At 35.7% G+C, this 15631-nt stretch overlaps 1 protein-coding gene across 4 annotated transcripts in view; it reads right to left on the reverse strand.

The window, feature by feature from the left end:
* Positions 1–1859: 1859 nt before the first annotated feature.
* The window catches only part of MARK1 (microtubule affinity regulating kinase 1), an 80787-nt gene continuing 67015 nt past the window's right edge, over positions 1860–15631 (reverse strand). For 2 of the 4 annotated variants that reach the window (XM_070734383.1, XM_070734382.1), the window contains exons 14-18: positions 13723–13823; positions 11713–11871; positions 10134–10388; positions 6348–6392; positions 1860–3820 (exon numbers count right to left, since the gene is read on the reverse strand). In XM_070734383.1, the coding sequence (XP_070590484.1) occupies positions 3466–3820; positions 6348–6392; positions 10134–10388; positions 11713–11871; positions 13723–13823 (915 nt within the window). In that variant the 3' untranslated portion in view covers positions 1860–3465. The remainder of the gene's footprint in view (positions 3821–6347; positions 6393–10133; positions 10389–11712; positions 11872–13722; positions 13824–15631) is intronic. The other 2 variants (XM_070734384.1, XM_070734386.1) reach the window with 1 other exon arrangement.

Consider the following 15631-nt stretch of genomic DNA (forward strand, 5'->3'; position numbering starts at 1 on the left):
GAAATTTCTTCTTAGTTCTAAGTTACTTCTCTCTTTGATTAGTTTCCACCTATTGCTTCTTGTCCTACCCTCAGGTGCTTTGGAGAACAGCCTGACTCCCCCTTCTTTTAAATAAATTAGACATACCTAGTTCCTGCAACCATTCTTTATGTGTTTTAGACTCCAATCCCCTAATCATCTTTGTTGCCCTTCTCTGCACTCTTTCTAAAGTCTCAACATCCTTTTTACATTGTGGTGACCAGAACTGAATGCAGTATTCCAAGTGTGACTTTACATTGGAAGTTAAGTTGGAAGAAAGGAAATGTCTATCCTGCACCAAGGTGGATACATTCAATTAAAGTGTTGATAGGTGCATCACAGGAAAACCCGAATAATCAGGGTGAGCAGAAACCCTAAGTGATAATTAATGGAATTTATTCATTTAAACTTTTAAAATGTGTGCTTTTTCCTAGGGTCCATTCTCCACTTTCACCTACTTACTCATGGAAAATAATATCTGTAATTTGCAGAGATTCATCAAAAAGTAAAGTACTTTCTCAAAATGAGTGGTTACTATACGCCACTGATTGCAGAAAGGATCTTAATGTGATGTGTGAAGCAACTAGAAGAGAAAATCCTCAACTATTTTGTGAAGACCTTCTAAGCAATCAAAACTGTATTTATCCATAGCTCAGAAGTCTTGTCTGTCCCCCCCAAGGCAAATTGTTTAAGCGAAATGACTTGATTCAGCTTTACAGCTATAATTATTGAAGCAGTTGCTTTATATCATTTTGTAGCACACACTGAGATGTTGTAAAACTTACATAGTCACAAAAACTAAACTAGTGAGATAAATCTAGTTAAATGTCATTTTAAAAATGAAGCCTTTTATAATCACTATATTCAAACTCACATCATCTCTCTGTACAAATCTTCTGTTTAGCCATGCAGATCTCTGTTGTTTGCACTGAATGTTCACTAATGTGTGAAAGCCATGTATGGAATAGTTATTAGCTGCTATACACTTGGTCTGATAATATGAAGAATTTAGACTATGTTGTTTGCACCTACATTTAAACCCAGTTGGAACTTTTTTAGGATTCCTGCATGATGCAAAATGAAGCATCTCCATAATTAAATTACAATCTCCCATATACATTTTAGATGTTTTAAGGCAGAACTCTATTATAACTTGGTTTTGGTTCACCAAACTGAAAAAACCCCCATTCACTCTGGTTTGCATACTGTAGCTATTCTACTGGTATGGGTTTCCACATTATACTAAGTTAAAACTAGCCAAATAATATTACAATTTAATATTATATGCAAACCAAAACACTGGGGCTGTGGATTGTAAGGAATGTGACTTTGGTGATAAAAATGTCTACACACAAATCCATACTATGGCATAAAGCTGATGTAGATTCATTTTTCACCATTGAAAAATTCACCTTTAAAAAAAAAAAAATCTGTTGTTACCGGCAAATTTCCGAGTACACTTTGATAATGTGGTATACAAATATGCTAAATAAATATTTTAAAAAGGAAGATAATTAATATAAGAACCTGACTTAAAAAACTGAATTACTTTTAGAAATAAAAAGTAATACATTCAGGCTAATTTTATATAGCTGTTTTGAAATAAAAATGACATTGTGATAACTCTGCAAGTATCATGGTCATATAACTAAAACGGTATAGGAGCATCTGCAATCAATGGATGAAAGTAGATTATTCACAAATCTCTAAACTTCTCCTGATGCAATATATGAAACCATTATGTCTTCCCTCCCCTTTCTCACAATTCCTTTGCGAACTATGGTACATTCAATACAAATTGCTAGATAAAGAATAAGGCGACATGTTTGATAGTATGGAGATCTGTTCAAGTAAGTTTTTAATAGAGTGCACCAGTGAATGTGAATTAGGATGACTTTCATTAAAAAAAGTTTAAAGGAATACCAGTTAAAAAGGAACACAGTTCTTTCTTGCCAAAACATCATCTGTTTCCTAAGGCAGTACATGTTCGTTGCTGAGCAGAACTGTTACAGAAGAGCTACATCACAGTACAGTACAGCATCTCAAGTCCATCTGTCAGAAGCCATTCTCAAATGGCACATTTAGCTACACTTACAGCCTTCTAAATTCAGGTTACAGAATTTACATTTTTTTTTGCTTTTTGCTTTTAAATAAAGTGATAATTTGGGGTGATTTTTTTCCCTAATCTTTATAGGAGTGTGCAGATGGGGCCATATGTTGAAGTTACAGAAATTACAACATTAAATAACATTGCACAACCAACTGCTATGATTAATTCAGTACAAGATAATCAATATTTAAAATGTACCATGTCTTAATGGCCTTGCAGTTTGAATCACTAATTATGAAGGGATTTTCTTATCAAGGCAACTGCCTGCACACAGTTGCACTTCACAGGTAGAATGATTTATAATAAATACAAGAAAGTGGGCAAAATATTCAAAACTCAAAGATACATGGGAACAGAATTTATACAATCACATCAAACAATGCAATAAACAATGTAGGGTTAAAAGTATATGAAGATCCATGTATTCTTTGGGGGGAATTATTCTAAAAACCAGTTAATTCCTGAGGTGGCATTTAACATTAATTTTAATTTCACAATTCTTGTGCTATGAAAATCTCAGTATGATGATAATATTTTCACAAATTGGGAATTTTAGTTTTCTGAAGGAAGCAAACAGTATTTCATACTACAATATGGATATATGATACATATTTTTACTCTAGTGAATCATTGGACCCAAGATTCTAAGGATATTTAAGTTTGCAAATAAAAGTAATCCAACATTTTACTTTATTTCCCAGTGTGTGTTTCAGAACTCCATTTCCTTCACTGTTAAGTGCCAACACTGTAAACATGTTTGCATTTTTTTTCTGAACTAAACACTCTTTCTTAAGGGAAGGTAAGAGTGAAAAGGGGAAACATGAAGAATACTGTGTAGACTATGTGCCAACTTTCTTTTAAACAATTCATACAGAGTTTGTTATAAAGTAAAATTGATTAGGCTACGCTTCTAAAAACCATTTCTGTGCATTTAAAAAAAATTATGGACAGTTTTTTAAAAGAAAAAAAGCATGGTAGAGGTAAGATTTATAAAAACCACCAAAAATTGGGGAGGAAAGACTAGGAAGAAATTTTCAACTCAAAGTAAACATACTCCTGTGCTGATGTCTAAACAACTATACAAGGTCTGTATTTAAGCCTTACTATACAACTTTGTGAACATAAAATGAACAGAATGCTCTATGTACTTACCTGTTTTTTTTTTAATGTAGGTCATACAGAATTAAATTTTACAATTCAGAATAACTATGTATAACCTTATTGCAATAGGGACAATCTCTACATGGGGAGTTTCACAGGCCAATTGTATTAGGCATAACCAGTACATTCAAAACATAGGCTTGAATCTTCCCTGATCCCAGAAATGTTGCTTCTCTCTACAGCTTAAGCTCATTTGCTATTTTGGATGCAATGTTTTTAAAGGCAATAGAAGTTCCCGATATTCGCTTGAAGCGGACTCCGTTGAGTGAAAGGCGTGGCAACTTGCATACTTCCATCTCCCACTGAACAAGGCTATCCTGTCGCGCATCCCCATGAACACAGAAGAGCAGGAATCTTTCTTTTTGCTCGTAGTCACAGTTGTTAGCATCTAATACTTTTCGAATTTCTCTCATCATATCATTTGGGTCCATGGAACTTGTTGTTTTCATACTCCAGGTGAACCTCAAAGATCGCGGCTTGGAATCTTTGCCATCTTCTTTTTCTCTTTCTTTTGGTTCCCCAGATGTACTCCTGAAAAGGTAAATAATATTTATACCCAAACAAAGCATTAGGTCAAAATATCATTTCAATTACAATCTTGCTGCTAAAAATATCAGTGTAACTCCAAAGGAGACTTCTCAGCTGTCACCAATTTAGCCTTCTTTAGAGCTGGTCACCTAAACTCTGTACACGGCTTTGAAAATACAGTACACAAAACAGAAGAGAAAGAAAACATGCTTAAAAAGCAGCAGGAAAAGGCAGCTACCCTGTTATTCTCTAGAAATTTATGTGTATACCTCTTTAATCCGGGAGTGAATTTTGCCAATTTAAAGCTACAGATCTAAAAAAGCAAGAATAATAATTTTGGATGCTTATCGTTTTTTCTTTTTGACAATAAATGAACTATGCTCCAACTATGCAGGAAAGTAATTCTTGTTACATAAAAAAAATATTTTTTGGGGGGGCTAGATATGCATCGAACCACCATAACAAATTGTTTTGTGCTATAGAAAACACCAGAAATAACACCTAGCACAAGTGCATTGTCCTAAGCGGCATGGTATTCTTTGCATCTTCTAAAGGTCTGAGCATTCAAGTAGGATAATTGACAGGAAAAAATATATCTCCCTAATATTCAGTGTGTTTTAGCTATCAATTAACACACATTTATTGATTTATTTAAAACATTTATACAGCTGTCCATCTTATATCAAACTCTGGGCAGCTCCCCAAAAACATGACAATTTATGAACTTTATGTTCTGGAGCACTTTGTCAATTAGGATGTGAAAGAAACACAACTGTTAATCAACATCGGAATTGTTACTCAATATATCATGTCTGTATAGACTACAGGATACTGGGTTAACATGCCTTGGATAAACAAAGGAGCTTCCTGCTCTTTTGAAAGCCGCTCACCTCAACACCAAGCACATGGCAAGCCACCCCCCCATAGCAAATAGCAAAATAAATTTCAGAGAAACTGTATTTGGCAAGGATTTGTGCAGAAGAAAGAAAGAGAAGAAGATCCCAGGGTGGATGCAGAAGCACTTGTTTGTTTCTTAAGACATTTTAAATCTTCTGCTCAGTATCGCTTAAGGAGAAACAAGTCATCATCTGAACTTGACAGCATTTTTCTACTACGTTATGCTGGGTTTATCATGTTAAGAGCTCTTTCATCTCTGGTGGTGCTGATATGTCTGCACACACAACCTGCAAGATTGAACACTGTTAGCATAATCTGTAGCACATGCAAGGATTAAAGCTAGAATTATTCCGGTTGTCTTATACTATTTTTACAGATACAAATAGGAACTCTATCATAATTCATGTGGCTAAGACTTATTGCCACTTATATGCACTTTAGTGCATTAGGTTAATGACCACAGCAGGAGGAATTCTGAACTCAAGGCAGAGATTAGCAACATGAAAGTTTATATATTAAATGTGTCAAGGGCCACCTTCCATGGATCATTAGGAAGTATACAGCATTCATACACTTTGCATATCCTGACATGAAAAAGCAACTCTTAATAAAAATTCCAACCAAACACACTGCCACTAAGAAAGGAGTTCTTGCTCAGATTCTAAGAGCAATTTCATGCACAGACTTTTCAACATGCAAAGCGACTGAGGTGGCAACATAGAGAGTGCGTGTCTTGCCTCTTACTCTACAAGAGATATAAATTAACGCATGCAATTCTGTTGGGAGTGTAGGCTGCACTCCCAAGCCATCATTCTGTGCAGTAGACAGACTACTTATATATAACAATATCTATGCGGCCCATGGCATAAACCAGGGGTGCACAACTTTCTGGAACCCAAAGTTGCATTTGCTTTTGGGGAATGCATTCTGAAATATGGCAACTACCGAATTACCATTACAGGGACTATGTTCATCAATAGCTAATATGATTTCTTTTTATATATGTAATATTAATTTATAGCTCATTAACAATTCTACAATGTGATGGTTTTTGAACACCACACTATCATCGTCTTTGGGGATAACATGCAACTTGGAGGCTTCAATTGTGCATCCCTGATCAAACCCAGAAGTCCAAGTAGGCTCTATGGAAACTAGCTCAAAGGTATTTATTTAATGATTAAAAATAACATTAATCCAGATTATTTCTCTGTATATGCCTGTGTTAAGCCAAAAGTGACTTGCCTGAACATTAATACTTTTGCTTAGTATTTGCAGAGAAGCAGCAAGTATGGACAGAGTGCTTATTGATTTAGGTGATTAGGCCCTTTGCTTGTTTTTGGAAAAACAATGTAGAGCAACACTCTGACCTTGGAAAACCTTAAAAGGAATTCAGCAGCCCATAATAGGAACTCCTGTATAAGACTTTGTAGACAATTGCCACTTTTATAAGAAGTCATTTAAAGTAGGAGTTAAAGAAGAAGTAAGAAACTGAAACTCAGATGCAATATTTTAAAGATACAAGTTACCTAGAGATTTTGCCATTTTACATATTAGTTTAAAAGCTTTCAGAATCATGAGATTTTGAGCACAAAGGGAACCCAGCAGCGAAGTATTAATAGTGGCTCCTCACCTTGAGGTGTCAGTTCTGCCACTGGTTTCGCCTTCACTTGGATCCCTCAAAACAAAGTTAAGGTTAAGGTTTTAATAAATGAAGGTTAAAAATAAATGAGTCAAGAAAACCTGCAACTAGAACAACATATAAATTACTGATGAACAAATATTCAGCATAAAATCATCATTTATTAAGATTTTAATAAACTTTTCCACAGCTGCAGTTTTTCATATGCAACTCTAATTTATTTTTTACTATAGCGGCCAACTTTAGTTTTTTCCACTCATATCCCTTACATCAATGCTTCCCAAACCTGGGGAAATTACCCAAAATTGAGTGTTTTTTCTTTGGATAACGATACACAAATACATTGCCAATCATAACAATCATTACCCACACAACATATTTAGGTAATAAAAAAGTTTGGGAAGCAATGCATCAGTATTTCTCAATTTAACAGCTTTAAGATGTCCGGACTTCAATTCCTAAAATTCCCCAGCCAGCATGGGAATTCTAGAAATTGACACCCAAACATTTTGAAGTTGTCAAGGTTGAGAAATACTGCCTTACATTACGGTTAAAAATAACCATCTGCTTATATACTCATAAACCAAAATTTTGACTACACTCTTGTTTTATTCTATCCATTTCTCACAAAGTACAGCATTATTTAGAGCACTACAGCATTCAAGACCCAGGAATGGTTATTTTAAATTATGCCTCTAACATGACTTTATACGACAACACTGCAGTTCATTTGATAATCATACATATATCTGTCTACAAATTTAAGGTACTAATACTTGAAAATTTTCATATTAAATTTATATCTTCCAGCTTCAATAGCTCCTATTATATCATTTATTTGGTACCCTTTTTTGAATGCAGTGTTCTGACAGAAGTTGTCTTCAAGCTTGGAAAAACAATTCTAACAATGCTTCGTTAATTTTGTTCTATTCAAAACTAATTACTCAATATTTACCTGTATGTGTATGTAGATTGTTCTGAGTTCGGGTTTTGCCCCGTGTAATATTTTGAGTGTCTATGCGACGTTTCGGTGAAATCACATTCACCATCATCAGGCTGAAGTTATCTTTTGGGTTTCTTAGGATGTTTGATACCCAAAAGATAAAATCCAACTCGAAAACCAAGGAATCTATGAAATCCCTTGCAAAACATGTGCAGCCACATACATTGGACAAACTAATCGAAGAGTAAACGCACGCATTGCAGAACATAAGAATGCAGTCAAAAAAGAAGAAAAAACTTCCTCCCTTGTCCAGCACATTAAAAAAACAGGGCACGAAATTGACTTTGAAAAAACTAAATTACTTTCCAAAACAGAAAATGTATACAGAAGAATAATTATGGAAGCCATAGAGATAGAAAAGCACCCCTTCAGCATGAACAAACGGGATGACACGTCCCACCTACCAGAGATTTGGAAACCAGCCTTAAACAAAAAAACATATCATAATCCTCACCATGTCAATCCTTCAACTAAATGTGATTCCACCAACCAATCAAATCATTAAAACATAGTCACCCAATCTATTTGCTACATTCAAACCAAATCTCCACCCCCAACACTATATATAAGGAACAAATGGCAGTTGCAAACATTCTATATTTACAGCAGCACGAAGCTTATAACTTCAGCCTGATGATGGTGAATGTGATTTCACCGAAATGTCGCATAGACACTCAAAATATTACACGGGGCAAAACCCGAACTCAGAACAATCTACATACATATACCCGTGAAAATCTACGAAAACATAATGGATTTTAATTTTATATCCAATACAACTATTGTTATCTCAACAGATGTATGAGTCAGTTATACTAACACAACATCTATTTATGTTAATGTCTTAATGTATAATTCATTATTATTTTCATTCAACATTATCACTGAGTACAGGTAGTCTTCGACTTACGACCGCAATTGAGCCCAAAATTTATGTTGCTAAGTGAGAAATTTGTTACGGCTTTTCTTGCCACATTTGTTAAGTGAATCACTGCAGTTAAGTTAGTAAAATGGATGAATCTGAGTTCCCTATTGACTTAGCTTGTCAGAAAGTTGAAAAAGGAGGATCACAAGAACTAAAGATACTGTAGTCGTCATAAATATGAACAGTTGTCAAGTATCTGAATGTAAATCACATGACCATGAGGATACTCTAATGGTCATAAAGTGTGAAAAATGATCACAAATCACTTTTTTCCCAATGCTGTTGTAACTTCAACCCGTCACTAAATGAACTGTTGTAAATCAAGTATGTATAACACTGTTTTACACTTACATAGCATGTGACCAATAAAATGAAATGTAGCATATACTTGTACTTTCCGGAAAAAAATACATATGCTTTTAAGAAGATTGGTTCCCAAGTTATCCAAATCAATAAACAATTGGTTTATTTGCAAATTAATCAGAAATATTTATCTTAACTCCCTTCTATTGGTAGTAGATCACTGCATTTCGACAGGCATCGTTTTTAACATGATTCAAGGGGCTTCTATAGATACCCACTGGATTGCTTTCAGCTTAATAGGTCACAAACTTTGCATGCTTGATATATGCAGAAAGCTCCATATATAAGTTAGGGCGTATTTTAGATAAATTATTCTCTGTGATATCAAAGAATAAACATACCATGTGATCTAATGCTATGTCTAACAGATACTCCAGATGCCACTAACCATTTGAACACTAAAGAACACTTGTTAGTGAAATATTTTCTCAATCTATTATACATGAGAAATCAAAAGGCTGGGTTAACAAATATCGCAACCATGACAATTCCAAACAAAGACCTTGAAGCTGTGTTACAAATATCTAGATACCTGAGGAAGCTTAAATGTGAAGTATGAAATATAAATGTTAAATGCTATGGGCCAAATTCAGCACTGAAGTGATTGAAGAATGTATTTTAGAAGTGAAAAGTATTTTTATTAAAAACAGAATATATATGGTACAAAAGAACAGTCAGCGTAGAATTCTACAACTTAAGGCATTTAAACATGATTCATAATGTATGCATTTAGAATATACTGTCTCAAAGTGACACCTTGTTTTGAAAATGCAAATTAACATTAAAGTGAAATTAGTTTTAACTGTTAGAACGTTAAACTAGATAATAATTGATTTGGGATTTAAAATCTACTCACAAAGTCTATTTTGTGGCCTACTAGTTTTAGAGTTACTGCATTCATTAATTTAAATTCACATTTTCTGCTTTTCAGGAGAAAAGGTTCATTTTAGCTTGTGCTTGAAAGTATTGCAGAAGACGGTAAGGAATTTTGTCCTATGTATGAGAGATGAGGCTTACAAAGATGATGCCTACATTATTTTATTTAAAATACAAAGAATCTGGAAAATCAGCTTAAAAGTTTTAATGTAAGTAACCATGAATACCAGATTCATGCAGTGTAGACATGCTGAAGTAAGAGAGATGCTCACCACAATTCCTGTAGTTGAAATGACATCCTTGTAGGAATCTTGTGGTAGAATTGGCTTTTAATGTGTAAAATGCTAGCATGCCTATCAGCATTTTCACATACATTGGCCAATACCATACTAAACTTTACACGTCATGCAAGATATCCAAGTTTCTAAAGTAATAAAATCATAATTATTGCATCCCAAATCTTAAGAACCTTTGGGCTTCAAAGGGGCTTCTAAGGAATTGTAAAACAAAAGCACTGACCTGAATAAAACCTGCTTAGTTTTAACAATGATTAGCCTCTTATTTCAGAGTTTGCAATAACCTGGAAATGGAAACAATGGTTCTTACTAACCTGCGGACAAATTTGGAAGTTATCTTGCTTATAATGCCAGTGGATGTTCCCCTTCTAGTTTGAGCAAATGTTCCTGTTTCGTGCGATGGTGAAGCAGGGGGCCCATTGTAAGTGGCATTGCGTCTCTCTCGTAGCTGCTCGCCATGAAAAGTGCTTCGGCTTGAACTCCCCCGAGGAAATCGGGTTCTATCTGGAGTGGTAGTGCTAATACTGTGAGCAGAAGGGGAAGCAGCAGGTGCTCTCTGAGTTGCGCTACTGAAGAGGGAGAAGAAAGTTTGAAAAGCAAAAAGCAAAAGGAAGAAGCAAGTCAAGGGAGGCTTACATTATGATTGGCACCTCTCTCAAACTTACCCTAGCTAAAGCTGAGGCTGAAATTAATATGTACTGTCAATTTATTACAAAGCTTACGCTTTTGAATAAATGTGGATTGCTTATTTTTTAAAAAAATACCACTTACTGAAGGAATAAAATTAGAAATACTTTTGAGAAAGTACAGAGTCATATTTGCAAGTTATTTGTTTATTTATTATAGTTATTTATTAAAGTTGAAAGGGATCTTGCAGGTCATCTATTGGTTTCACAAACCAATAGCTGGTGCATTTGAAAATAGATCATTACAGTATTTAAATTCCTAGGTATCCTTTAAAACAGTGGTTCTCAACCGGGGGGGGGGGGGGGGGTCAGGACCCCCTTGAGGGTCAAATGACCATTTCACAGAGGTCATCTAAGACCATGGGAAAAGACAAATTTCCCATACTGTTAGGAACTAAAGCTTCTATTCTGGTGCCTTGGAACATATTTTTAAAATCCAACAAATCAGGTGTTTACAGTGGGGATGTCCCTGTGACCTTCCTGCCAATCAGCTTAAAGCTCTGTTGGGAGAATTGGCGCTAGACTTATATAGTTGGAGGTCACCACAACATGAGGAACTGTATTAAGGGGTCACAGCATTAAAAAGGTTGAGAACCACTGTGAATTATAGTATTTTCTAGCTTGCTTGGTCTCTTAGAACTCCTTGTAATTAAACAGTGGTAACACCAGTAGAAGTGCTGTAATGTTAAAAACACACAGAAAAAAACTACTTCTCTTATCATCCCTTTAGATTTTCATTTTCCAGCTTACTGAGTCCTCTGTTCAATAACTTTATATTTGGTTTCACATTCATTTCATGACCTGCATTCCATTTTGATCTCAGAAAACTCTTCCATTCTGTTGGAGCACCTTCTGCCTTAAAACAATCCAAACACTTTGTCTACCAAGTGGTCAAGAACATTCCACCCTCATCACATGAGATCACAATTAGGCACTTCAATACCAAGTAGGTCTGCAATAGAAATTTCAGAGCAACATTGTGTTGCCTATGGCAGGGGTCTCCAACCTTGGCAACTTTAAGATTTGTGGACTTCAACTCCCAGAGTTCCTCGGGCAGCTTTGCTGGGAATTCTGGGAGTTGAAGTCCACAAATCTTAAAATTGCCAAGGTTGGAGACCCCTGGCCTATGGCATCATTTCTAAAGAAATAATAGTGCTTATTTACAGACTTCTGACCAGGCAAATAATTATTATATTTTGAAAAATACCTTGGTCGATAAGCTTCAGTGCCGTCTTTGATAGTTGGAAGTGCAACTTTTATAGGATGACCAGAGGCTGACATTGACTTCTGATGTCGAGGTCGTGCAGATATGGCAGAAGGGACCACAGAGCCAGTAGGAATACTACTTGCAGACATTTCTGTTAGGCTTTTATTATAGGGAGGAAGAGGTTTAGAGGAGTATCTTGAAATAAAGATGTTCTCTAGCAAAGTAGGTACATGTAAAATTTCCAAAGAAAGGTTATATCTCCCCACCCCCAAGGTTAAAACCTAGCCATAAACATCAGCTTCTATCAGGAAATGCAGCAAATGTTTGTACTGGCTCAAGTTGCAGAGATAAGGCAGCTGCCCTATAGCAAATATGGCTGTATAACCTTTGTCTTGCTCCTAAAAAAAAAACAAAAAACAAAAAACCAACCACCCAAAATACACCATGAAAGGAATTTTTTGCTAGTGACATCCTTTATATATCGATCGAGGAAAAAACATAGTATTTTTAGATTTGGTGGTGGAAGAGGCAGAGACATATTAATTAAGATCCACTTAGTAGATTTAGAAAAGTACACAAATAAAGGAAAATCATTTCCTACCCAAACTAATATATGCGCCTGTCTAATTAGGAAAAACAATTATGGTTGACTTCCTTGATCAACCAGAATAAATGCTTTGCACTCTTAGGCACAGCTTAAGTCTATCATGTCATTCACAGACCCTGACTGCTATTAAGCTACTAGTGGCATTTTAAATTCTGTTAGTCATTCTGAAGGAAGCCACATCAAGACTTCATTGCAAATGTAATCAACTGACTTCAGGGCACCCAAAAACAACTGTTTCTTCAGGGGGATATTTCTGCTACCTATATTTTTTATAATCTCAGTATTTAAGAAATTTATGTTTTTCTCCTACCTCTATCTATTGTACAACATCCAGAAATCCTAGCTAATATAGAGTTTTAACAGTGGGGGAAAGTAATTCTGGAAGTTGTAAATCCAAAATATCTGAAATATTTTTTAATAATAACTAAGATGCCCTTTAAGCACCTATAAAAACTTTGCCTTGTTTTGCTTTGAAAAAGCAACTATTATCAAAAGCCAACATATACCGTAATGCTTTCTAGGCTAATTGTCATAGTGTAAGGAGGAAAGATTAACATTTTATTAAGTTTTATTTAATCAGCGAAGGTTGCATGACTCATTCAGTAGGCGTAGGTCCCACCTATCTTCCTTGCTGTGTTTTCTCTATTTTATTTTTTTCCCTTGTTTGCTTATTTGAAGGTTCTTTTTAGTAGTTACAATTTCCGCAAACCACTAAATGAAAAAATGTGTCAATCCCATGGAGCTATTAGGGTAGCTTTAAATAGGAAAAGCAAGAAGAGGTTTTGCACTTTGGTCTGTTAAGAAATTTCAAGGGTGGAAGGGAGAGATAGAGGCAATTAGTAGAAACATAATTAAGGAGGGCATGTGTAGAAAAAAATGAACAAGGGAGGATATAGCGCCTCTATGGAGGAATGACAAGGTATGTAAATAATCTTTGCAGGTTTAGCATTCCAGCTAACTTAGTATATAAATCAAGGGGAGAGTGTTTTGAAAAAGCGGCAAATTAATTTTTGCTGACATTTTCAAAGTTGACCTGTGCATTCAATTGACAGCTTTCAGCAAGGACAACAAAGGAACCAACAGCAATTACAGCCCACATTTACAGTGTTAATCATAGATGTATGGCTTACATAGCAGCAGTTGTACATAAAAGTTCACAGACCAAATGGGTTCCAATATTAGTTCAGCTCAGGAATAATGGAAGTAACATCAGAAGAAGACTGTTTGAGGCTAAATGGGCTTCTCTTAATTTATTATTATTATTTTATTATTATTTATTAGATTTGTATGCCGCCCTTCTCCGAAAATTCAAATTTAATTTCCATTTCCTTCAGAGCATCCTGCATTATGTTGAATGTGAATAATTAGGAGATATTTGATTCTGGGGAGATGAGTTTTAGTACCTGTTGTCTTTCCCATTCTGAATGGCAGAATAGCGATCTGTAGAACGTTCGCAGACATAAGTGTTCCTCCGTGTCATGCTAGTTCCGGAAAACATATTGTTCTAGAGGAGAGGTGGACACAGATTTACACATAAATGCAAGTTAAATAATGGCAGAATGAAAAGGGCTAAGTTTATAGTATATTATCATGTTCATAGACAACAGAAACGTCCCTTCCTTCTGTTTAAGAAGTCAAAAGCTTTGGCATTATATGAAAAGTACAAGCTCTCATTATTAAGATTTCAAATGCAAAGTGATAGCAATGATGAACAGAGTATTAAAGGGAAATACAAATTATTTATAGTCTCTGGCAATAGCCACTGCAATTATCTCCTAATAATAGGCCTCAATGACTATTCACACTTTTAATTAGTCTCTACATATATGCTATAGTTTGCATTCAGAGTAGAATGCAACATCAGCACAAATGATGGCGTAAACCACAGCAAAGAGTTGATCTGCTGGTCAGGGTTTAGGTAGTTATGCTGGGGAGGAGAGGGAGTTCTCCAATTCCAAAATGGGTCTGAACAAGGTCCAAAAGGCCCAATATCTTTCCTTGGGCATAAAAGCTTGAGTGCAGCTATTATGCTAATGAGAGTCTGCATGACAACTGTAAAGTAATGTTACCACTGAGATTAACACTAGACCAACAATCAAGAAATAAACAGTACCCTATATCAAGGAACTACAAATGCAGAAAAACAAGCTAACAGTACACAAGGAACCACAAAGTCCACTCTCATCAATACTTATAGGTTATATAAAATGAAAACAAAGCCCATACTCTTCTAGCATTGATGATGTTACCTAGTTTGATAATGAAATGTCGGGGGGGGGGGGGGGCGGGTTGGGAACTAAGTGTCAGGCCGAAGCCATTTTATTTGGGATCTTTGGCTTGCCACATTTTATACTATTGTATTATGTATTTTCTATTGTGGAAAAATGGGAGGGCAGATGGTATGAGGTTGTTAGTATGTAGCCATAACAAATTTCTTTCTAGAAAGCCAAGGTCATTCTTTGTCTCTGCACCTCTGCACCTGCACAGAAAGAGATGGGGGAACTCTGCCAGCATGGCAAGTGAAGAGTGGACAATGTGATGGATTTGTGGGTGTGGGGGTAAGGACTTGAATGTTCAACTGGGTGGTAAAACCCGGAGGACTTCAAATTTGGATTTCACCCAGATGTACCAACATGGTTCTAATAATAAATTCGGATTTTGAGGAATACTTTGACTTAGACTCTGATTTAATTTTGGATGCTATTTGGAACCCTGACACTACGTTCTGAGAGCACCAAGGAGACCACAAGGTAAAGCCTGCCTCACTTCTAAGTCATCTGTTTAAGTCACAGCTGTAGCATTTCAGCACACAATATCCTACTATAGCGAGCAACCATTCCACATTACTACAAACAAAGCATAGCTATAAGTTCTTCTGAAAAGAAATCTAAAGCATTAGCTTCCTATTGTGGTTTCAATACATTTAAATTGGCACAATTGCTGATGATGCTATAAATCACAATGCAGATATTTTAAATGGTAGTACAAACTATATCTGCTATATGAATGGGATTTCCCCCCACTTCCTAATTATGCTATCTATCAAATACAAAGCAATAAGGCATTGCTTCTTTGATTAAAAATAAAGGAGTTTGCAGAGTTGTCTGGGAAGGAAGGTGAGACCTTGAGCAATAAGGACAATGAGAGTATTGTGATATTGTAAATAGAGTAGTACCTCATGATACGAACCCCTCGTCTTACGAACAACCCGATACAAACCCGGGGTTCAAAAAATTTTTGCCTCTTATTACGAACTTTTTTCTTCTTACAAACCTGCCGCCGCCACCACCGCAAAGCCCCGCCGCCCGGCTG

This window comes from Erythrolamprus reginae, chromosome 1, assembly GCF_031021105.1.
Source record: "Erythrolamprus reginae isolate rEryReg1 chromosome 1, rEryReg1.hap1, whole genome shotgun sequence".
NCBI classification, from domain to species: Eukaryota; Metazoa; Chordata; class Lepidosauria; order Squamata; family Dipsadidae; genus Erythrolamprus; species Erythrolamprus reginae.